The sequence below is a fragment of the Denticeps clupeoides genome, chromosome 1, assembly GCF_900700375.1.
Source record: "Denticeps clupeoides chromosome 1, fDenClu1.1, whole genome shotgun sequence".
Taxonomy (NCBI): domain Eukaryota; kingdom Metazoa; phylum Chordata; class Actinopteri; order Clupeiformes; family Denticipitidae; genus Denticeps; species Denticeps clupeoides.
In genome coordinates this window covers 6,535,135-6,560,666 of record NC_041707.1, presented here as the reverse complement: position 1 = coordinate 6,560,666, position 25,532 = coordinate 6,535,135, and the positions used below count along the sequence as shown (strand labels likewise).

The following is a 25,532-nucleotide window of genomic DNA, read 5'->3' as shown; positions in this document are numbered from 1 at the left end:
TGTCACCGTGTGCTGTGCTGCGTTTCAAAATGACATTCTCTTCACTTTCTTTCTAGACGGGCCTGACTAAGGAGTGTAGACTTCCAAATCACGCTGATCCTTCAACAGCGTGACAGTGTAAAGACATTGTAATCCAATCAAAGCAATCATTTCTGCATTGCTGCACAGAACTATTGAATTCAGGCACGACTATGGTTAAACTGAGGCCTCGCCTCAACCGTCCCGGAGGGCAACTTTCAAAGCCGAGTGAATTTAAATGGCAGGTGCCACGGTTGGTATGCAGTGCTGAGAAAAGTCCCCTTTCAAAGGCAGATGTGCCGATCTGGGGCATTTAGGGCTGTGAGACAACTGCTGTTTATCGCTTTGCCCCCGTCTTTTTGCCATCTGTTTTGGATGTGGCCTCTGTTTGTTTTGCGGAAAACAACAACAGTACCACAACATCTCTGCTCGGAGAAAGCTGGGTCCCTGGCTGAATAATGCATGGCCCCTGCTGAATTATTCAGCTCGCCAAACATCAGGTTTAAAAGTTTAATCCTGGGACTCCATGCCTATGTATTGCCCTACGAGAAACCATGTGTCTGTAAAAAAAAAAGGTATATATAATAAAAAAAAAGCACTTCAATTAGATTTTTTCAAGAGAACGTTTAGAACAAAGTGTGAAAAACAATACTGAAAAAAGGATTGACATGATTCTCAGAATGTTGAACTGGAGAGAGGAATTAATTAAAAAGTGATTTAAAACCTGGTTTTTAGTTGTTTAGTTTTTTTTTTTACTACTAATCAAGGACAGTTATTACCAATATCTGGAAACAACATATGACAGAATGTGTGTCAAAAATAGAATGCTGACATTTGAACATCTGTGGCCTTCATTGTCTTACCAATATAGTGTAAAAGATACGAAATAGCAGATCTGATTAGGATCATAATGCCCTTATATACAAGGCATGAGTGTTAATTAGGGGTGTTGAAATTAATTATATAATTGACATGGACGATATTGCATCGATGCTGTGCAGAACATAATCAATTACATCACCATGATGTTGTTTGGTGATTTTCTGGTGGCGGTATAAAAATGATTGTTAAAAAGTAGTGCCGGTAGTTACGGTGGAGGCCTGAACTACAGAATACCGCACCACTCTGGGTAGGAGTTTCATGCTGCGCGGTCCGGCACCCGGCCGCCATATTCTGGCACCACAGTTAAAGTCGAAACGTTTTTTCGTGACGTTTTTTCGGCCGACCAATACAATCCAAGATCGATCAAATCGATCATCGTAACTGAATCAAATTGTGAGACAGTAGCCTAATTGTGGTTGTAGCCAAGTGGGTAACACACTCGCCTATGAACCAGAAGACCCAGGTTCAAATCTCACTTACTACCATTGTGTCCCTGAGGAAGACACTTAACCCTAAATTGCTCCAGGGGGGACTGTCCCTGTAAGTCCCTCTGGATAAGGGCGTCTGATAAATGCTGTAAATGTAAAATGTAAATGTACAAGTGAGGGTTCACACCCCTATTGTTAATTAGTATAAAAATTATTTGAAAATTATTCGACCCTCGTTCTCTAGGTTTTTTTTTTGTAATTTTGAAGTAATATATTGCTGTACTAAAATGACGGGAAACATTTTTTGGTCTTCAGTCATTTACCAGATTAAAATCTAGACTTAATTTTGGTTGCTTTTGTGTCACCGGTCAATGCTTGACACACAGAGAATGACATCTCCACATCCCGATCACTGATTTAATTACCTAGGCAGAACTAATCAGGACAACACCTTAGGGCTAATGGTAAAAGTTACATGTTTTTCCTTATCTGTCTTGTCTCTCTTTTTACACACTTTCCCCTGTCATTGTCCAGAAAACATGAGATGAGCGTGCGGTTGAGTCTTTTTTCCTCACCTAATGAAATTCCGTTAACGTCTTTTTTTTAAGTGTGGTGTTCATTAAAGGGAACTCTTCCACGTCATTAAAGGGAAGAGTTTAATTAAGAGGGGAGTCTCCCCTTGGGGACTTACATTCTTTCCCTGTGTGTGACTCTCCGGAGTGCAGACGCAGTGGTATGGGCTCAGGCGTGTATCGCAGCTGTCTGCGTGGCCGTGGCAGTGGCACCTGAGGAAGTAAAGACACAACGTTAGCAAGGGTGCGTATCTATGTGGGGTGTTATAGGAGATATGGGTGCTCTCTGTCTACCTCTACCTGTCTTTAACTCTTTCTCTCATTCTCTGTCTGTGCATGGGTAATAGAACATCCCATTCAACATTTATAAATGCCACTGGAAATATCAAAGTGGCGTCTTGTAATGTACAACAGCGGAGCTGACAGGTCTCCATCAGGCGAAGCACAGCGTTGCAGGTCACTCTTTTAATTATTCATCCCCGCATTCAAAAAGGCTCCGTCTCAGCCATCCCTGCCTACATTATGAGAGTAATCTCATCTGAGCGCAACTCTGCTTAAAAGCGTCACTCCTAGGTAGCCCTCTCTGCAATCATTAAAATAAACACACTCACACTCACAAACAAAAAGGGTTAGGAGGAGGAGAAGGGAAAACCGAGAGCTTTGTCATTATTGCTTCAGGTTATTATCGTGTAAGCATAAAGCTGACACTAATGCTCCCAGACACGGCCTGACACCCCGTCGGAATATCTCAAAGGCAGAATTTACACTCATATTAGTCCCATACGCACAGACATCAGCTCCCCAACTACACATGGGTTTGAACTGCCAGTCTCCTGCAGGAGAAATCCAGGGATGTTTACTCTTTCCTTTGTTTCGCCATCATGGCTGTCTATGCGCCTCAGACACAGAGAAGAAAGAGCGCGTGTGAGAGAGAGAGAAAAGAGGGATGATGATGGTGGGGGGAAAAATGAGCGAGCGGATGATGAGATTTCACAGTCTCTAAATCTCCATTTCCCTGCAACACTTTAACTAGCTCTTAATTAAAGCAGCTTATTCCGTGATACACGAAGAAAAGAGAGAATGACATTACTGCCTACTGCATAATGACATAATTACCATAGTCATAAGAATAGTGACTCTTTAATGAAGGGATGTACACACTGGTACAACAAGATGTTTCTGGTACTATAAGGACGAGAAAAAAAAATCTACATCCGTGCCAGAAACGGAAGGCAATGGCATGTTTAAAACAAAGTGAGCATCTGAAGCTGGCAAAAGGCAAGAGTAAAGATTCCTTGGCAGACTACATGCGGTGGAGAGTGTATCAGATGTTACCCTGTACCACCATTACACTCACACACACATAATCAGAGGACAAAGCCCGTGTTAAAGTTGGAATTGCTCACTGTGGCTAATAACAGACATGCCAGAGCACCCTGAAGAAAGAGCTGCAGAGGATACGGTGGCACTCGGAAATCACCCTCCAGCCAATTATGCTCTTCTGCACATGCATATCAACATTAGCCTGCTACGCTGGACATGTGACTGCCCTCTCACTGACAGTAGACGTTTTATAGTCTGTGTGGCAAATTAAAAATGCAAAACACCCCTGCTTTTATAAGGGCAGTAGGAGAGGACGCATGCATGTCCTCAAGGATCCACATCCAACACACTCTTTACTGACAGTACTGAGATACACCAAATATTTGGAACTGCAAAACCAACTAACAAACTGTCATTATTGGACAGACGTTGAGTGCATCAGCTCTTAATGGTACTGTGTGTGCTTTACGACAAACCTTCCACTGATGGTGATCTCATCCACACCATAGTAGCGATGGCGGTAGGGGACCCTGGCCTGCTGAGTATGGTACTGGCCCCTCAGGTGAATCCGTACCTGGGAGGCCCGGACAAACTCCTGCAGGGCTGGGCTGTTGTAGAAGTCATTGTAGCCTGGGCGCAGGTTGGGCTCCGGCGTCAACATGCTAAAGGTCACGTTCCCACGAGAGTAGGGGACCTCACTGCCGCATGGAAGATAAGCGTGAACAAAAGGGATATTCAACAAGCTATGTCAGATTCATGAAAATGACCTTTGCTTGGAACACTTTCAGCTCTTTGTCATTTAAAACTGACATGCAGTGCTCACATGCATGATCCCACTTAACAGCAATTTACCACAAATGAAGAGCATTCTCCACTTGCAGAACACCTGATAATAAAACCTAAATGGGGCTAATGTTTCATTCCCTGACTTGCTGACCCCTGAATCCTGCTTTGGCCACTCTTTGGCAAAAACACAACAGGCACAGAGGAACTGTCTCTCCGGACCAGCTTTCAGAGGGTGTGGCTCCACCCCTCTCATTACAAAAGACCCAAACAAATATACTCCTTAAAGAGCTGCAAATAAACAGTAATGAAATTTTAAGATATAATTGTCATAACAAGAACTGTTTAGCATTATCAATTACTATGTGAGCTAGGGTCAGCCAAATTTTGATATTTTTCACTATATATCAATTGACAATTAAGTGTTACAATGAAATCTACTGCAATATTTCCATCCTTCAGTTTGTATGAGCAAATGTTTGTATGTTCATTATATATCAATTATAATGACATTTATATTTACAAAAAATATTTATATATAACCCAAGCATCATTTAAAGGCATCCAGTATATATATTTAGACACGATTAGACATTTGTAAGTACCTATAAGTTTTGTTAGTGTGTTGGGTTGTGTAAATGTAGCAATCGGCGTGCGAGCCCTATTCAGGTAGCCGAGGACCCCTCACTCCAGCGGGGGAGGAGAGGTGCTGTTCCTCCTACATTATTCACATCCCTCCCACCCCGAAAGCTCAAGCACCTCTCTAAGCCCTAATGCTGGCAGACTTAACCAGGACAGGCCTGGCGCTGCTGTATGTCATCACCCTCTTTTTCTTTCTGTCCTACCTTCTCTTTCCCTCCTCCTCCCTCGCACCCAAACTTCTTCCCTTTTGTCATCTCTCCCACCCGTGCTACGTTACGTGCCTCTCCTTTCATGCTTCGTGTTGTTGCAAAGGTAAACTACAGTTTCCTGTGCTGAAATATTCAGAGGCCTGGTGCTAAACATCTGGTGGGTGTGGAAACACACAGAGGATTCTAGACTTTACATGTAAAAATGTAATTGCTGTCAAAAGTCACAAACTTCACAAATCGTAAGTCAGCATTATTTTTAAAATAATGGTGCATAAAGAGGTGGCTTCCTGTTGTCTGGCATCTAATTGAATTTTTATACTATTGGATGAAGTGGGCCTACAAATGGCAGCCGTACCACTCGTGTTTCCTCATGTGGAGGCCTGTAGCCAACTGAAGCACATTTGTAAAGTCTCCTTTCAAATATCCTAAAAGCTTCTGGGCTTTCTAAGTCGACAATCCTGCTTGTTCCTCCCTTTGTTCTTTTAAATCAAAGGTTGAACTTGCCTCAAACCATTTTTATACAGCTCAGCTGGCAGGAAGTGTGTGTTGAGAGCTGTTATCTACTTAGTGGACGAGGGCCGTGTTTATACCTGGGAAACTGCAGACAGTTGACAGAGTCTGGCCGCTCAAGAGCACCATTATCCTCCAGCCCAAAGACACTACAGTTCTTGGCCAGGTACTGCCAGTCCCGCCACTCAGGGCTGCCGCGAGTCTTCCTTTGAATCCGCACAGCTTCGGGCTGCGGGCTGAGGAACTGCAGAATGACATAGAAAACCTGCAAAGGAAGCGTAGAAAATTGACAGAGAGATGAGGAGAAATATGCATGAAATACTAAACAGCAATGGATTATCTATTATCTGCACTGCGCCAGTCAATGCTCGGCTGACTCTGCAAGCCCTTTTCTGTTGTGAGGCGCAGCTTGAAGCCGCACCACACTTTTTCCCCTTCAGCATCTAATTCCAGACAAAAAAAAAAAAAAAGCAGCTTTTGACAAAGTGGACAGTTGAAAGACGAGGGGCTGCGTGTTTTATCTGGCAAATTGAACTGCGTTGTGAGGAGCCTCTGTCTCAGTGGAGCCTAAATCCACCGAGCCTTTCAGCCAGACTGCTTTCAGCCGGGCTAAGGCACCATGGGGGTGTGGGGGTGGGCTTCAAACATGCAAACACTAAAACTTCATGTCTGCTTCGTTTAAACCGGGCAGTAGGGAAAATCCTGGGGGCCTTGAAGGCACTCTCACAGAAGGAAGACTTTTTAAGACCAGTCCACTCCAGGATGGAGAAAGTCCTGAAATTTGACTATGAAATACAACTCCACCACATTATGCAGAGGAGGAATATACATTTACACTTTGCTGTTTAAACAAGTTCAAAAAAACTAATCTAGATTCATGGTATTGCATTTGTTTTACCCTGCATTTCACAACTGACTGAATAAAATGCATCCCTTAAATGTTGTTCTGAAAAAATGAGTAACCTTTTAAGTAATTATCAACATAACATCAGCAGAGAGTAATCACAAGCCAATCAACCAATCAAAGCAGTCAAATAAGCAATAAACCTTCATTACATAAACAGACCTGCACAGAGTTATTTAGCATTGGTATACCTCATAGTCTCCGTTCTCCAGGTCAAATGTGACAGTGACGCCGTCATGCAGAATCTCTGGGCTCAGGAAGACAGAGGATATCCAGGAGGTGCCAATGTCATTGTCGTTAATGTAGTGGAGAGGGTGGGCATCCAGGTTGAGCCGCAGCACTCGGTTGTTGGTAGTGTCCTCAGCCGAGTTGGGGATGCAGTACCTCTCCACCAAAGGATGCACTCTGGGGTGGCTAGGTGGGCAGCGGCACTCAGACTGGGCGTGGAGGTGGGGCAGGTGGCCCGAAAAAACCTCCACTATCTCTCTGAAATACATTTCATGCAGAGATCAATTTAATTTACAGCATTTATCAGACACCCTTATCCAGAGTGACTTACACTCTCCCCCTGGAGCAACTTAGGGTTAAGTGTCTTCCTCAGGGACACAGTGGTAGTAAGTGGGGTTTGAACCTGGGTCTTCTGGTTCATAGGCGAGTGTGTTACCCACGAGGCTACTACCACCCTTCCTTTTAATTTCACTAGTCATATCTAGATTGGAAATAATGGGAACTAATCAGTAATGGGTATATGAACGTCACACTCACGCCCACACTTCACCCTCACCTGTATTCCGACTCCATATATTCATTTACCACGTGCACCGGTCCGCCCTGATCAGCCCCCTGCAATACCCTATACCACCACTGAAATTTAAGGACTCTCACTCTCAAGATTCTCATGCCTGACCTATGTTTGGGACATTTTCTGATGGCCCCTGTGATCCGTTCCTGTCTGTTTATCCAAGTCCTGTATCTGCCAGTGCACCTGTGTTCACATGAATACTGTCTATCTGACCAGTTTGTTTCATTTTGGGGTCTTCGACCCTGCTTTTTGTGTTTTATATAAAACATTTTTGTATAATTGAGTAACAACCTTCTTCTTCATACTCTGGCTTCTCCTATTATGAGATGTCATAGCAAATGGATTGATCTGGTAAAAGCTGTACGCCGGATTACCTTCCTGACACAACCCTTCCCATTTACCCGGAATTGGGACCGGCACCATGTGCATTACCAGTGGCTTTTAATTTAGTTCTACTAACATTTTATTCATCTGTATGATTATATGTATATATCAAATAAGAGCATGATAAAATGTATTGTAGTTTCCAAAAGGAAATTATGCCATATAAACATGCAGGAACATGCAGTTGTACTGACCTGTTGGTGAGAGTAACAGGATAAAATCTGAAATCCTGCATCCTTCCGATGAATTGATTTGACCCTGGTAAAAAGAGAAATGTCAATGACTTCTATTAAAGGCAGTTTGCACAATCCATAGCAACCACTGGATTACCTTATCTGTGTCTTTATTTCTGCTAAAGAGACACCCGCTGTGTGCTGGTATCTGTTACTCTTATTTACACTTCCCTGTCACCAGTAATCCTGCTCAGTGGCTATGCAACATGGCCCCTGCACCAAACGTGATGGCCCATGAACCCAGGGAGATAAGTCTCACCTCATAGAATCATAATCAGCGGCAGGTTTTAATGAAACCTCTGTACTGAAACATTATTAACTGGGCTGTCGGCTCTCCGGACAGGGAGAGAGTCTGAATAGTTCCTGACTGTGCTGCCGGGCATGGGTATCTCCTGCGAACTTTCCTTAGGACTGTTACTGAAGCTTGTGGAGAATAAAACCCTCCCCACAGCTGACATGTTGTGTGCTCTTTGTTCTCTGTTTGGTAGAGTTTAAGGCAAGAGAAGTGAAAATAGAACCCTAGGCCTTTGGATGTAGAGAGCCTTTCAGTGTAAATACATGTAACCATGTTCAATTTTCATGGCTTTTTTGTGGACAAAAAAAAACTGAGCATCAACCAAATATTACTGTTTCTGAAGACCCATGCATTTCTTCAGCATAATTATTTTGCATGCTATGCATATTTTCTTAGTTCCTGTAATTAAAAATGTGGCACCTTGTTTTGCAATCTGCGTGAAAGACAACATGTAAATAGCAGTAACCAAATGCAATGCTGTAATGCATAATAAAGCTGCTACATGTATGCTGTCATGCAGGCCAGATTTACCATTTGAGCTCTGTCCAATCCACATGGCACTGTCACTTCTGATGTCCACAATCGGGCCGACCAAAGAATGTGTGTCAAAGGCTGTGCTGTCCTCCTCCAGGCCATTCAAGAAGAGGCTGACACTCCTTCCATGTACCTACGGGCCAATGTGATGTTACCATGCTGTCAAAGTGAATGTGTCACTGTGCACATTGTTAGAGGGTGAAGTAGCGCAGCACATGCTGCCGCATAACATCCTGAACATCTCCCCCATTTTTGGAAACAAACAAACAAACAAACAAAATAATTAGCAAAATGAAACGTATCCCCGGAATAATAATTTTGCACCTTTCCCCCACTCAAACACCCTCTGGCAATATTTCAATTACACAGAGGCTTCCTGTTGGCCAAAATCCATGCTCAGTATAATGACATATTGAATCTAGCGAATGCACATCAAAACTAGGGAGGCAAAGTGTTTTTTTTTTTAAATATATATTTATTTTTTTAAATCCTAAACCTAAAAAATTCACAGTGCTGTCCTCTCTTCATCTGGCGAGTGTTTGCAGCTCTTCTCAGATAAAGCGCCTCCATCATGCCCACATTTGTACGTTCTGTCGCCGTCGCATTTTTTTTTTTTTTAAGTTGAAAAGGTGCATGGAAATAAGTCTGGCAAAAATTCCTTTAGGATGAAGGCACCAGTAGACAACTGGCTGCCTGGAGCATACTTAAGCTGCAGACTTTCATGACGGCTGATTGAAGACAGCAGAGAGACCATTCTTGGAATCTCAAACTACTCAATGGCTTGCTGCTTGAGATCTGAAGCAGTGTCAGGATGATGTAAATGAATTCTGAAGTGCTTCAGCCTATTTAGCTGCCACAGAGGTCTTTGAAATGGGTCCACCGCTCCTGTTGTTGTTTTTTTTTTTTAGGAATATATATATTCCTCCCTCTCCTCACCTATTTTCAGCCACCGTTGCTCATGAACACTTTACGGCCTCGTTTATTTCTCAGTATGGACGCCTTCTTGTCCATGAATGCGTGTAGCCCTGCGCTGTGTCAGGGTGGATGAGAACAGTCTGAAGCACATGAGCAATGCTCTCAGAAATCAACAGATGCATGTTAATGTCCGCTGAACAAAACGGCTGAGGGATATTGCAAGAGCCCTTCAAATCACTTGGAAAGAATAGTGTCTGCTTAGAGGGGAACGGTGTGCACAGAATTGTGATTCGGGCAATGTAAGCCCTTTTCTCTATCGCCTTTAATAATTGATGTTTTCCACAGTCTACATTAATGTGTCAAACATTGGGGTGGAGCAACATGAAGCTCGTACAAGTGACTTACACCAACATTTAAAATAACACTGATGTCAAACTGATTCTAATATGCCTGTCATTGTGTTTTCAAGAAAATAGAAATAGATATTGTTCACAATACAAAACTATTCAGTTGAATAATTAGGCCAGTTTTGATAATGATATTAAAGGGTCGAAGGGAGAAGAAATGACGGACTCCAAGGTGGGGGGAATAAATAATCACACAGTTTATTTTCAGTGTGAGAACAAAGCAAACAGTGTCAAATGATCCACCACGCCATGCTCCTTGCTGTCGTTGCGGTCCTTGCTGCTCTCAGCTGCTCTGGCACCGCTACCCGTAAAGTCCTAGTGTCTACATACGATCCTGCACGACACAGCAAAACATCAGCAGTATGTTGCATACCAGCACAATAGGGATGATTACAGGACACGGGTGAACCTTGGTGCACGCGTTGAAGGACAGCTCTGTAGACTCCAGATCTTGGGCTTATGTCGGGGACCAGGTGAGACACAACAAGACGCAACTGATGCTCATTTACATTTACAGCATTTATCAGACGCCCTTATCCAGAGCAACTTACAATCAGTGGTAACAGGGACAGTCCCTCTGGTGTCTCGCTCAGGGACACAATGGCAGTACATGGGTCTCCTGGTTCATAGGCGAGTGTTCCAAACACCACTGTCACCTTGCCAGTGAAATAAACATACTGCTTTAATCTGCTTTAGAACTGGTAAACTGTGCATTACTAGTTTACGGATTCATAATCTATTACATGGATGTGGATACACGGATACATGTTAATTTGCCCACGCTATAAAAAGACATTTGCAGATGAATGTGAGTCATTCATATGATTATGTGTTTTATGGGTTTAGGGCTTATGATTATGCAAAGACAGTTCACATGTGAAACCAATCCGTCTCCGAGCCTAATTACATGATGCCCAGAGGTGAACATAAGAAGGATATCACCTGACTTCATGCACGGCCACCGAATCAAACTAGTAAAGAGGGCTGATTAATATCTGGGCACATTTAAGAGCTTTTATCAACATACTAATCAACAGGAGCTGACATTTTAAAAGCTCTCTGATTTCTAAATTGAAAAATAAAAAAACACAGTCTGAAGTGAAGAACTCATGGCTTAGTAAGAGTGTGCTCTTATCTAACACGTATTTGGGGGATCAGGCATCTAATCAGCATCAAAGTGATACACGGGCCTGAGAACTATTAGTAGCCACATCTGCAAGTCCAATTCAATTAATGAAATGGGATTCAATTATAGGCAGACGTTCCGTCGTTCTACTTGATCCTTTAATATCAAGCACCACAAGTCAGGAGTTCCACACAGGAACACTGGTTGACCCCGATGACATGGCGTGTTGCAGCTCTGCAACTTTGCCTCTTCCCATTCACCATAATAACTGGACCGAATCTGTAGAGTTGAATGAGGGTGCAGGGTAATTTTGGCACAAACACGACAACCTGTTCCTTTTCCCACGATTTTCAACCTCACAGTACCTCACCCTAAGCCAAGGGGGAAACTCAATCACTTGACATTAAGGAGGAAACTCCATCTAGCTGTTAAAGTGACTACTGGAGCTGCACTCACTGGTTGTAGCGCCCACGGCGTCCGGATTAGAATGTACTCGTGTGTACTCAGCACCTCCACCTTAGTGTTGCTACCTAAGTAATCACTTATTTTACTAACACAGGAGACCAGTGACCATATCTGTTTCCAACACTGCAGTGTACCTTACCGTTGGAAAATGACTGCAGATGCGGCATGAAAAAACTCCTATCAACATTGGCCCAGTCGCCTGAATGATTAGTTTCCCCTGATAACACACCCCGGATGGATTCTCTCTTTGCACAAAACAATGCTCTGCTAGTTTTGGTGACCCGGCACATAAAAAAGGGCACAGCAACCTTAACCTAGGGCAGGGCTGCATGCGCTGGCTTGAGTGACAAACCATTCAATGATAAAACACTTTCCATTTCTGGGCTAGAGGAGCTGTCAGGGGCGCTAGAAATATTCCACTAAGTATGAGGGTATCAGCAGAAGCAATCCCCTCTTTTTAACGGCGTGGCTGCAACCTGCCCGAGTCGGGCCCTTCTATCGCCACAGACACACAGTGGATGCATTATTTATGGCCCTCGCTGAGCCGCGGCAAAGACTGACTCTTATCATTTAAATGTAGCAAAAGAGTTTTCCTATTTGTAATTTGTTACATTATCACGTTTTTGTAATACGCCGAGGCCAATGCTGGTGACATATGAAATATAACTGTCAGACAGGTGGAGAGGCAGGATGGAGGGGGGAGAAGAAGTTGTTTGTATGGTACTGAGGCTGCAGCCGGGGCTTTATTTTATTTTATTCTTTTCCCGCAGCTCAGCTCTGGCCCTCGCTGTCCCCCGGTGCGGCGCGGGAAAGCTGATGAACAGCCAATTTTCCCTTTATCACATTAACACAGCCATGAGGGAAACACATTTATTCTACTCAAGTACACTAAAGATACAATTACCAATCTAACATATACATGTTTTATATCGGTTGGGTTTCTCCCAGTATGAGCGTGGCGGCCATATATTAACACTAGCATGACAGTTTATTTAAGAAAAGAAAATTGTCTTCGTGCACTGGGAGAAGCTGGAAATATATAAGGCTGTGTGTCAGTGGTTTAATAAAGGTAATAATTCTCGGCCGACTTTTCTTTAAGCAGGAAGAATATCCGGCACTCGTCTATTTTTTTCTTCCTCGCACGGCTGAGAGGAACGGAAATCATTTCAGCTAACAAGCTGCGAAGCTCAGCGTTGAAGCAGAGCCCATCCCGTTTCTCTCAGTTGCAGCACACCAGGCGGGGGAGACGATACGTATATTAACTGCAATAAGAAATCAGTTTATTAAAGAAAGAGTTAACACACAAACATTGGTGTCATTAAATAGTGCGGTGTGCAAAAGCAAAACTGCTAATTAGTCTGGTAACCTTTTTCTTATCCGGAGACCTATCAACACAATGACTCTGCCCTTCAACAACAGCAAGGAAGCTAAACATCTGCTCATTCATACAACACAGGAGATTGGCTGGGGAACGAGGGCAGAAAGCTGATGGCACATTTCAATCAAAACATGCATTATTTGGACAACGGTCCATAATAATGATTGGGACATTTTGAATTTACTTTTTATTGCACCCACTTACGAGATGGGGACTGCTGTAACCGCTTGTACATATTATAAAATATCAATTTAAATAATTGTACATATTTAAAAGTAGCAAGTCGTATGTGTAGGCTTTTGAAGAATAAAGCAAAAAAAAACATGTTTTCAATGTTGGCTGCTAATTTGTTAGATGATGCTTGGCTGGGCTGTAGCACTTTGCTCTGTGTGGCTAACATGCATTACGGCCGAAAAATGCTGACTTTCAATACCTTGTAATATTTTCAAGGTCCCACGCATGCCTGGACAATAATTAAAGCACTATATAAAAACAACCAATTGGACCTAATAATATTGTTTTTAATGGAAGTGTCCCGGTTGTGTACACTGCAGATTCACATGTTATTGCAGTTTTAAAAGCACATGTTCTGATATACGGTCGTGGATTAAAACATTTCTCTAAAGACACAGGCATAAGAAATGCTAGCACTGCCCTCACTTTCAGCGCTGCTCAGAGAGGCTCAGAGAGGCTCTGAGGATATGTTAACAGGTGATTTAATACAAACATGGGTGACTGGCTTCCTCTGTTGCAGAGCAACCAATGAGGTGATCCTCTGGACAAGGGCAGGGCTCGAATGACATGTTCGGGCTGCTGGCGAACATGCCATTTTATCAGCACCTTTACTGGGGGCTTCCATTAGGACACAACAAAGCCTGTGTAAAATTACAGCTTCTGTGCGCTGATTGGGAGTACTGATTAGCCGAGGTTGAGGCGGCCCTTTTTACATTTCAGAACCATTACAAAGCAAGCTAACAGAGAAATAAAACTTTTAGTCACCGTCATCGTCACAATGCCGTGATTCTAACTGATTCTAACTGATGCAATGTGCAGTAAATCTTGATGAATTACTGTTTGTTTTAAATTGGTGTTGAACAGTGTTTGGCTCCTTGTGCGAATAAATGCCCCCCCACCCATCCCTGCTGCGAGGGGCAATCTGCATGACTTTGCTGTACAGCCTGACGACTGCAGATGCATGGGGGCAAAGCGGCATGTGACGGCCATCCATCTCGCGACAGGCTTCAGACAGCAGGCAGGATGACGCACTACGGACTTCATTTTCCTGGAACATTCCTCTTGCTCCTTTCACTAGCAATAAACACATGCTAAGCCGGCAGAAGGGCAGTGCCATCTAAACAGAGAAGACGTAATCGGCAAAGCCACGGCCCCGCAGCTATGACAAATTACTGATGGGGGTCGCCTTGGCCACACAATGCACTTGATCTGTCTGATCAGCACTTGTGACGCTCGCAGCCACGTGGCAGTCTGTCACCATTACTCATGCCCGATCTGAGAGACGCGATTTACAGTGAAATTCCTCATATCAAGTTATGGCCACTACCGGTTTTCAGCGACTGCGCTGCCCGGCCTGATTTATGTACAGGCGCGCTGACTTTAATTTGAAGAAGCAGTTTTGAGTAACTTGCCGTGGAAGCCCATCACTTGGTGGAAATTTAATCCCATGTGACAGTGATGCAATGAAAGACACGATAAATGCCATAACCCTTTTTTTAAATCTGTATGGAGCGACTCATCATTAATCCATGTCCAAAATGAACAAATGTCACTTTCAAAAGTTGGTTTGTAAAATGGATGTAATTTCTAAGTTAAATGGCTAATAATTCGCCCACTTTAGCACTTATGGTAAGTGGTGAAATTCTAAAGCTTCGCGAGCCCCACAACTTTCAGCAACCACCCCTCTTAGTATGAATTTCCATCGACACTATCTGGTGATTTATACACGTCCATCATATCCATTCCTCCTTCATCGGACAGCAAGCTGGCAGTAAGGCCGGGAATAACCTTGCTTCACCTTCACTTATTGTGCCAATCAGTCTCCATCACCCTGGGTGGCATGTGCTGTTCTGAAAGGTTACCTGACCAACTGCCAGCTGCCCGGCTCGACTGATACCCACTCGAAAAATCACAAGTCATATTTACATAGCTGCAAATGACTGTGATCGGAATGTGAATCCACTGGAACAATCCTTTTGTCTGCCTACTGGCCGCTTGTGAAGGGTGACACACACCGCGAGTCTCTCTGCTGCTCCAGGCCCTGTGGTTGAACGAGGGGAGCATGAGCCAGAGCTCTTCAGGGCAACTTCTCCGTTAGCGCAGCAGACGGCAGACGGCCTCGGACTGTTCGGGGGGTCTCCTCGATATGCAGCTCAAGTTTGGCTGGAGGGGATCGGGGCCTCAGGCCGCGGGGTTCCCTGGCCTAGATTTTTGCTGGGTGGGGTGAAGTTCACAGGAGGTGATGAGGCATGTGCACATTCGGGTTAAGAACTTGAGACTCGGCAGATCTCGTCCAAAGAAAAAAAATAAAGAAAAATGTCCCCAGAGCAAGTTTGCCCTCTGATTCTGCACGAGTTGGTGGGATCAAAATGCCATGACTGGTGCCGAGAACCCTCATGGAAGCGTTAATTGTGCGTGAAAATTTTCATTAACTTGTGGGATTCTCTGGATGCTAACGCATCCAAAAAAAAAACCCAACAACAATCGGCTGTCTGCGAGAAATGCTGCATTTGCAGTGAATTTACATTAACAGACATCCAAAGAATGACAAAATAAAAACAACTGTGACAAAATCTATTTGTCATGCTGTAAAAATTTATTATTTAAAATTTTTATTACTAACTGAATCATCTTGTGCACTGTGCCTTTCTACTGGAATATTTTGGCATTCTGTGCATTTGTTAATGCCACATTTTATGTAGTTTGGGCATCTGTACTACAAAAGCATTTTTATTCTATGAAATATAAAAAAAGTAAAAGTGAAGCGATTGTTATTGTGATACACGGTACAGCACACAGTGACACAATGAAATGTGTCCTCTGCTTTTTTCATCCTCAGCCATCATCCTCAGTGAGCAGTGGGCAGCCATGAAATGTGCCCACAGTTTGTGGGGACGATTCTTTGCTCAAGGGGACCTCGCATGCACCTTGCTTCCTTCTGCTTCCTTACTTTACGAGTGATGTGTAAACAACAGAATATGCCAACACCATGTATCGAAAGTGAAAGGGGAAGTTCACGAAAAACTTAATTTTGGCTTGAAAAGCAGAGAACAAAGTTTCATGTAAAAAAAGCTTACAGGGCAAGGCCCAGATGCCTCAAGTGAAATTTATAGATTTTTGGGACATTTAAAAAAATTTGCATACTAGCACACTAACACTAACATCAACAATGCCAATGGGGCTGGTGAAATAGCACATTTGAGACATGTTAAAAATGAGCAAATTTCCTAAATCAAATATTCAATTTTCAAAATCAAAAGTGCGAACAGGGTGGGGCCACAGTGTGTCATGTCAAATTTGGAGATGTTTGTGACATGCTAATACACAGCTTTTACACTATGGACTGGATAAAAGTTTCGAGGATGAAAACTATAAGAGGAGATGCGTTGCAATAATAATTTCCAAGACAAAATAATAACAACTGTCCATATTATTTAAGCTATATCAATACTTTAAAATGTGGCAGTGATGTATATGCGGTATTAACATGTTAAGTTATCTAGCAATATTATAACATGTTTACATTTTTTTCAGTTAATAAAAGTGCTTGACTGTTGGAATGTAGATTTGTAATATATTGGTCAGCCCTTGCTATAGCAGTAATTGAAGCATGCCTTCTTCGCTGCTATGAAACACGAGGCCTTGAAAGTGAGAGCACACAGTGTCTGTGTAACAGATACGTGCCATTAGACAAGATGATTCCGGTAGTAACGTAGAGTTCAATATCAAGGAACTCCATTACATCAAAAAGAATCAAAGCCTTTTACTTGAAAGAACGACGACATTTTAAACATTTATACTGAGGGAATTTTGTCATGACAAGCACATGACTCCGCCCTGACACGCATTGATATGATAATGCTGATTTCGTTATGCTCTGAGAAATACGCCGCTCCCCCAGGGCCGATTCAATCACTGTTACGCCTCAGCATTTACATGTTGAACTTTCCTTCTACACCTCTTTTAATGCGCGGGGACCTGCCAAAACTTGTCAGACAGGCAGCGGTTCCAGAGCGGCGCCTTGCTTGTTGTACGGTGGCGGGAGAAAGTGCAGCGGGGCTCGTACTCCCCTTCCACTCCCACGCTACTAGTGAATGGCTTGATCTCAATTACATCCCGTTTCCTCAGAGAGAGAAATTACCAACAATAAGCCGCGATACAAACACTGTCACTTCCCGTTGGTGTCTGAGCAGGGTGGTTGAAAGGGGATATCATTTTCCCCGATTACGCTTTACACTGGCTGCCTCTCTTTTCTGCATTTCCATTCTTGTTTTTATAATGAAAATGGACATGCACCCACATATTTCTTCTTCCTTTTTCTCCCCCCACCCCCCAGGAGCCTGCCCGAATGCTGTAATGTTCTATTCCTTTTGACTTTTTTTTCTTTCGTGCCTTCATGCTTTGGATGCTACAGGATAAAGTGACACCGGGAATTGAATTCAGGTAGACAATCCCCTGTCAGGCGGCTCAATTACTTCCCTGCTTGATTCTGCCAAAACTGTGTCACAAAACAGGCGGTTTTACACGGTAGCAAAGAAACATGAATATCATACGCTGCACAAAGTCCTGGCAGACTAAAAACACATTGTCTAAACTGGACCCTACAAAGCATGGGATTTTTGAATGATAACCCCACCAGCCATGTCAATCCATTGCTCCCAAAAAGGAAGAAGTTGTGGGTAATTTTTTTAATTCAGCGTGCCATGAAACATTTGATTGATATAGCCCATTATTTCTAATATGCAGTGTTTATAGTTCTTACACTGAACTACATTTACATTTACGGCGTTTATCAGACGCCCTTATCCAGAGTGACTTACAATCAGCAGTTACAGGGACAGTCCCCCTGGAGCAACTTAGGGTTAAGTGTCTTGCTCAGGGACACAATGGTATTAAGTGGGGTTTGAACCTGTGACTCTGTAGTCTTCTGGTTCATAGGCAAGTGTGTTACCCACTAGGCTACTACCATCCCTAAAACTAAAATGTAAATCTAAATCTCTACATGTATGCATCAGATCCAACAGACATCCAAATCACACAGCATCAAAAACTAAAATGTATGGCATGCGTATACCAACAAACATTCCTGCTAAAAATAAAGCTGTTTAATTCTCACCAGAACAAGCTGCTATTTTCAATTTCAATTTTGAAATATTCAAAAATGACATATCCGTGACCTGTTAAATGCTTCTTTTTTTTTTTTTACAGGGAAAGTTCTAATGTCACTGCAAAAGAAATAAGACAAATATCATCTCATTTCTGTAAATCTAATATCTACAAGGAGGCTTTGAAGCATGTAGCCCTGTGTAGAATAAGGCCCTCAGCCAACAAGCCACTGTAAAGGGTTAATGGCTGAAAATAGGCTAATTTTGTGCCTGGCATATATCCGAACGGCTTCAGAAATTCCTAATGGGTAGCTAAGATGTGTCTTAAAGCCCTGGCCATGACTGTCACAGAGAAGGAGCACATTACCAATGAATTTGCGGAAAGGACCTCATTATCATAATAATGTTTTCTGTCCCAGAAGTCAACCTGCTATTCATAACCTGAATGATTGCAATTTAAAGCCAGAATAATCACTAGTATTGTAAGATAATAACTCTCCAAAGACAGATCACTCAGTTTTCTTCAATACCTATGATCGGACCTTCTACCCGCTCCATTTTCTCTCTTCCATTTCTGTCATTGGATATTACTATTGGTCTTTGTCAGTATGCATTCATGCAGATCGCAGGGAGAAGCAGAGGGGACGAATATAAAAATACATATTTGGATCAAGAAAGTCAACAGAGAAAAACAGAATCCATATTATCAATGAAATCCTTTATTCTTCCACATCAATGTTTTTATGGAAATGCAAAATGAAGCCATAAATAAAAAAAAAAACGAGCAACCCATCTCTGATAGCTGTCTATTCCGATACATAACCCTATCACAGAAGGTGAAGCCGTCGAACCCGCGGGCCCACGGAGAAGCCAGCGTCTGTGTCTGGTGATGTATATACGCAGAGTGGGGCAGGTGGGGCCAAGCGTGTTCCCCCCTGCCCCCACAGCTGCAAGAAAGCAGATGTTTGCCAGTATAATTAGCACCTAAAATTCATGCATCTTCTCTGGACCCCCGAAATCTGTTGTGACACGAGGAAACCTGCTGTGGGTTTTTAGATACTATATTAATATAGATATTTACAGCAGCCAATTAGGCAAACCAATGTCAAGTGAGCACCTGATGCATCAACTCTGAATACAGATGGTCCATGCAAATGTTCATGATGAAGTTTAATCATGCTGAACCCCATATATTTCTTAATGTATATGTTTCCGGTGTGGAATCGCCGAGCTGGATTGTGCCGCCTACCTGTAGTGCGACATGTGTCCACTCAGCCTTACTGATGCGGCCCATGGTCCTCATGCTGAGAGAGAATGATTGGCCGCTCCGCACGCTGTACCGCAGCTCCACGGCCTCTTCTGAAATGGTGATGAGAAACGCTATCTGTCCCTCCACACTCTTCTCTATCACTGTCCTGCGCAGCACATGGAGAAATAGCACATAAATGAAAAAAAAAAAAAACGAATATACAATAAAGCTGGCTGGCAGATACGTTCCAAAGGTGACATAACGCTTCTAATGTACTTTAATCAGAGGGCAAAAAGTCTGCAATCATTTTTACTAGCAACTTTTCAGGGGAAAAAATTACCCGAATTTAACAAGAAACAGGGGCACTCATAAATGCAGCGTATCCAATAAATCATGACGTGTTAGCGCCCAAAAATTTCCCGGCCAAACGCCTCCCTCATAACTGTACTTCAATATTTATTCCAGTAGACAATGGGGCAGGTTCCTCTAGGGACCTGTTGGGAAAGGGCAAAAACTGCATCAAACTCAAGTGAAAAATAGTTTGGCTATTCCAAACCTTATGGCCTCAACAAGTGCTTTTGGCTTGAGAATTGAGGCGCCTCAATTGTGACATTTATTTAAATTAAAGTCTTAGATCTTGCATAGTTGATGCTCCATAATTACTATAAAATATAAGACTCAGGCAGCTAGTTACACTTTGTACAATAGGTCTATAACATAAATACAATAAACACATTACAGCAACTGGTTGTTTTTTCCCCCCTCGCTGTCTCACTTTTCATCCCGTGCGCCAGATATGAAATGCTGAAACACTTGTTTCTCTCCTGCAGCCTCTCCTCTGCTGGTCCTTTCATCCCATCACCCACTTTCAACCGCATCATTTTCCGCGCTGCGGAAAACAAAGTGGCCTTTGAGCTGACGTTTCTGCCAGAAAGCACTCTGGTCGCAATTTTGCCCCATTGATCTAAAAAGCGCGGCCGCGGCTGCCTTTGTCCAGGTACAGTACGCGATGAGAGAGGCTTCTGGGTGGCAGAGGAGAGCTTGTTAATTTCTATACAATCTGAAAAGTGATTAAAAAATATAGAGGTAATACCAGAAGACCCCCTGGGTTCTCCACATGGCTAGACAGAAAGAAAAAGGTCCCCGTTTGCACCGTCTAGAGACGGGAGCGAAAGTCAGGGGGCACGCAGGGCTTTGGCAAAGGAGCCCTGTTCCGTTCTGCCCGGACACGAACGTGGGCCGGCTAGCAGGTTTATTTCAGCCAGGCTGGCACCCAGGTCGCGCCACAGAATGTCAGGGCCGGATCCTCCACTCTTCTGTCGAGGGTTTTACGGCTGCCGGTAAAAGTGGTCTCACATTCGAGCCAGGAAAGTGACGAAAACCCCACTTGCACTCGCGCACGGACCAGGCTACTTACATAAGAGAGGACGCCTCGGGTTTCAGCCACGCTGTTAGGGTAAATGAGCCTCCCGAACCCAGGTTCGGGACGGGAGAGGACGCGAAACAATCTGGCTGGTTCCGAAAAATGAGACTGCCGGCCTCCGGCTCCGCCCCTGGGCGCCGGTCGCGGCTGTCCATGGTTACGCAGGTGCCCAGGCTGCTCGAGAGGAGGTCCGCGTGGGGTGGCGAGGAGGAGCGGTACGGGCACTCCTGCACACAGAACTGCTGGGCGCAGGTTCGGAGGTCGTCGGGGGTCGCGGCGGGCTGGCAGTAGGCGTTGCGCTCTGGGACGCCGCACGTGGACTCTGGTGGGAAGGCCGAGACCGGTTTACAGGCCCCGACGTTCTGCAGCCGGGGGAAGTGGCCCTGGGGGGCCACTGGGCAACAAGAAATGTAAAAGCCCAGGACGCACAGTAGTAACGGCAAACCTTTTTGCCGAAAGAGCCAATGCATCCTCTCCGGCACAAGCGGCTCCCGATGCAGCGATCTTAAATAAGTAATGACGGTCATGCCAGGGGTGACATTTTTACAGTCCAGTGCCTTGGTTAAGGCAGCACAGCTTAATGGCACATTGTCAACGCGGGGGCCAAAGCCTTCACATGATAGCTAGGATTGTGGCCTGGCACCGTCCCGGAGAGAACTGTGGAAAAGGGAGACACGAGGGGCGGGGGGCAAAGAGGGAAAAATATTAAAAAGCAATCACTTTAGTTTCCCGAAACAAGATTTCCGCCCGATCGGGGTAAAGCATGACATTAATTTATTTCCTGCTTTTGGCATTGGAAGTTGTACACTGGGAGGTTCCTGAGTCAAATCGGGTTCGTAAAAAAAAAAAAAAAACAACAACAACAACATGGGTACTAAGACTTTTCTGAGGGCCACATACAGCACCGAGGTGGAGATATAAAGGCTGACACAGTGTTACCTAAACACAAATATATTTGCATCACGAATATAGAAGAACAGAAACAGTAATATCGACTCGACATTCAACACGTTGCCGACTCTCCTCACCGAGGACGCGCAGCGCGGTCTTTCTTTCTTTATCCTTTTGGTTTTTCTCGTAGAAAAAGCGTAACGCGTTTTAGCGCCGGCCGAGTTAAAACGACAGGAGTTAAAATCGTTGTTCTGCGTTTCTTACCGCGGTCCCGTCTTCACACTCGCCGCTCTTTAAAAGCAGATTACGGCACTTTGCCATCTGCTCGCCGCTCCGGCGCGGTGGGTGGGTGGGTGTTGGGGGGGACAGAAGGAGACAAAGTCGCCCCAACTTGTCGCAGCGAGAGCGGACGCGAGGGAAAGAAATTTGTCGCCGAGCCGGGCCGTCGCCTGACGGAGATGACACGTATTGTATTACCTCGGGCTGCGCGCGCTCCCGCGGGCGCGCGCCTCATTACGACACGCGGGGACGCGCCTCGCCGTCGCTAGGCAACCCGGCCTGGATGGACACCGTGGCACCGGGACGCTCCTGCGGGACGCGGCAACAGGTGGCCGTCTGCCTCGCGTCGCCGTAGTTGTTGCTCAAGGTACAAAAAAAAAAAAAAAAACACATTTTACATTTACAGCATTTACCAGACGCCCTTATCCAGAGCGACTTACAATGAGTAGTTAGAGTAGTTACAGGGACAGTCCCCCCCTGGAGACCCTCAGGGTTAAGTGTCTTGCTCGGGGACACAATGGTAGTAAGCGGGGTTTGAACCTGGGTCTTCTGGTTCACAGGCGAGTGTGTTGCCCACTAGGCTACTACCACCCGTTTCATGGCTGATCACTGCTCCCACATGGCGATGGGGTAAATGCAGAGGCCACATGTCACCCTGTGCACTGGGTGCTGTGCTGCGTCAAACACGTGACAACTAATCACCTCCACTTCACTCAACAAGAAACATCACAAGAGTTATTACAGAGTAGCGACAAATTCGATCAAATATCCGGCAGATTTAAAACCAACGCTGCACTTTGTTCACTTCCCGTGTGGCGTCTGACCTGTAGCACGGAAACGAGGCTCATCCTGGATGACAGTGCATAGATTGAGAAAAGATGGAGACACGGTTCACGCAAGTCTTGGGTTGGAATGAATTGCAAAATGTGCAATTCGTTCGGTTCTTTTTAAAATCTGATTTAATCAGTCACACATCAAACTAAAAGTCAAACTAAGAGGTCTAAAAGGCTTTTTAAATAAAATTGCACAGTTACGTAAGGTTTTGTACTAGGGTGGTAGTAGCCTAGCGGGTAACACACTCGCCTATGAACCAGAAGACCCAGGTTCAAACCCCACTTACTACCATTGTGTCCCTGAGCAAGACACTTAACCCTGAGCATCTCCGGGGGGGGATGTTTCAGGGTGTTTTTAGTATATGCCTTTGACAAGATAATATTGGCCTGCGCATCTGCGCACAGTATCCATAGAAAATAGAAAAATAGAATGACTTTCAATGCCATATACAGTATAAATAGCAAATCAGCGTGTAACCAGTACACACTGCAGCATACAGCAGGATATATATTTTGCGTATTATAGCCTACACAGGTTGAAAGGTCTTGCATTACATTTTACACCAGGCTGCCATTAGTACCTACCCCAGGCTGTAAATACTATACAACCAGTGAATGAATAAAACGCCTTTAAAGAGTTACTTACATCAGACTGTAAACGGTACACACTGCTTTTAGTTTACATTGCTACACCCAGTGTGGCGATCAGCTTCAGCTGGGCGGTGCAGTGGGCGTAGGTGCACCTGATCACTCCCAGCCAACAATGATGACCACTGAATGGGTCTCCATATAACAAGGCAGCACCACTGATGGAGAGAGTTGTTCCCCGTGTCCCGTGTCTCCCTTGGACTGGTTTGTGCTGTTTGTGTGTGAAGTACGGTCCATGATTGTGAGTACAGGGTCGTTTCCTTGGTGGTTTGTTTGTCAGTGATTTGGTACGAGCTCATGAACCCTTTTTAGGCGTAGGACTTGTGGGGTTTCACAAGAAGGTAGCAGGGATCTGCAGCCCTACAGAGACACACACTACAGCACCAGAGGGGACAGAGATCAGCATGAGGTATGGTGGCTTGTTTCTCATTCTACATACAGAACAGGCCAAAGGTTGGACAAACTTTCTCATTCAATGTGTTTTCTTTATTTTCATGACCATTTACATGGTAGATTCTCACTGAAGGCATCAAAACTATGAATGAACACATGTGGAGTTATGTACTTAACAAAAAAAGGTGAAATAACTAAAAACATGTTTTAGATTCTAGTTTCTTTGTTCTGATTACTGCTTTGCACACTCTTGGCATTCTCTCGATGAGCTTCAAGAGGTCGTCACCTGAAATGGTTTTCCAACAGTCTTGAAGGAGTTCCCAGAGGTGTTTAGCACTTGTTGGCCCCTTTGCCTTCACTCTGCGGTCCAGCTCACCCCAAACCATCTGGACTGGGTTCAGGTCCGGTGACTGTGGAGGTCAGATCTCCACTTTTTATTAAGTACATAACTCCACATGTGTTCATGAGTTTTGACGCCTTCAGTGAGAATCTACCAATGTAAATGGTCATGAAAATGAAGAAAACACAGTGAATGAGAAGGTGTGTCCAAACTTTTGGCCTCTACTGTACGTTTTCCCAATAAACTCTGTTCCTTTTTCCCAACCCTCGGTGTCCATCACCGCAGGTGCTTAACAGTACAATAATATAATAATAAAATGCAAATGACTGTAGGTATACGCATTTGAATGTATAAACTCATCGTACAGATGACAATTATAAGATATAAATTACTTTTTATGTAATGTTGCTGGTCAAATGTTTACGATCATTAAAAAATGTCAAGTTTGGGAAACAATTGTTTGGTGCATTAAAAAGACTTCAGATCGTTCCAAACTCTAATCCAGACATTGTTTCTGTTGTAAAAGTCTCTGGTATCTGAAAAGTTGACGTTAATGATGGAATATCTGAATACATATAGAGACCCATTGTCATTTCCAATGGAATCCTGTGCTCCCTAACTCAAGTCTGTCACTTTAGAATCTCCTTTTCTTATTATAAAACAGTTACACTGATTAAAACAATAAAACTGGCCTAATTCACACTAGTACAGAATCTAGTGCATCAGCATATGTGGGTTTGATCACATTATTATTTCAAAGATGATTTATTATGTGCCTTTCAGAAGGGACTAAAATACTTGGAGTGATGCCGCTTACAGCCCTCACGTTGTGAAAGACAAATTGGGTTGTGCAGTGGGCTGTATGCCACAACAATTCAAAGAGTGTCCGATTACCAAGGTCATTGATTTCATTCACTCCTCAGTTCTCCAGCACTTAGCAGCCACGCTGCTGTGGACAAGCGTGGCAGACCCTCAATATGCGATATGTAATCCTATTTCGTCCAGCACGTTTAATTCCTTACATATGGCGAGCTCAGGCTTCTCAAGCTCCTCTCCAGTGCTCGGTAGTCTAAATACGGCTGACAGCCATACAGCGTTATGCATGTTGACATGATGTCAACAAATGGGGGGCCGAGAAATGGCCTCCACGATTTCCAACAAGTTTGTTATCGGCTAATCGCATTTGAACAGCTGCATTTGCGCTGTGGAACAAAGACCGTCTAAACACTTTTTAATTAAGTGCACTTAATGACCTTAAGAAGATTAGTGCACTTGCCTAATAATCAATAAACTACAGCAGAGCCAGCTCTGCCCCAGCGGAAGGGGA

At 44.0% G+C, this 25,532-nt stretch overlaps 1 protein-coding gene across 1 annotated transcript in view; it reads right to left on the bottom strand.

Moving 5' to 3' along the window:
• ush2a (Usher syndrome 2A (autosomal recessive, mild)) overlaps window positions 1–22,176 on the bottom strand; it is a 192,400-nt gene extending 170,224 nt beyond the window's left edge. Inside the window, exons 1-9 of the mRNA XM_028987910.1 lie at window positions 21,977–22,176; window positions 20,816–21,478; window positions 19,399–19,564; window positions 8,517–8,652; window positions 7,652–7,715; window positions 6,463–6,757; window positions 5,448–5,632; window positions 3,700–3,921; window positions 2,020–2,113 (exon numbers count right to left, since the gene is read on the bottom strand). Coding sequence (XP_028843743.1) covers window positions 2,020–2,113; window positions 3,700–3,921; window positions 5,448–5,632; window positions 6,463–6,757; window positions 7,652–7,715; window positions 8,517–8,652; window positions 19,399–19,564; window positions 20,816–21,348 — 1,695 coding nt within the window. The 5' untranslated portion in view covers window positions 21,349–21,478; window positions 21,977–22,176. The remainder of the gene's footprint in view (window positions 1–2,019; window positions 2,114–3,699; window positions 3,922–5,447; window positions 5,633–6,462; window positions 6,758–7,651; window positions 7,716–8,516; window positions 8,653–19,398; window positions 19,565–20,815; window positions 21,479–21,976) is intronic.
• Between the last annotated feature and the right edge of the window lie 3,356 nt (window positions 22,177–25,532).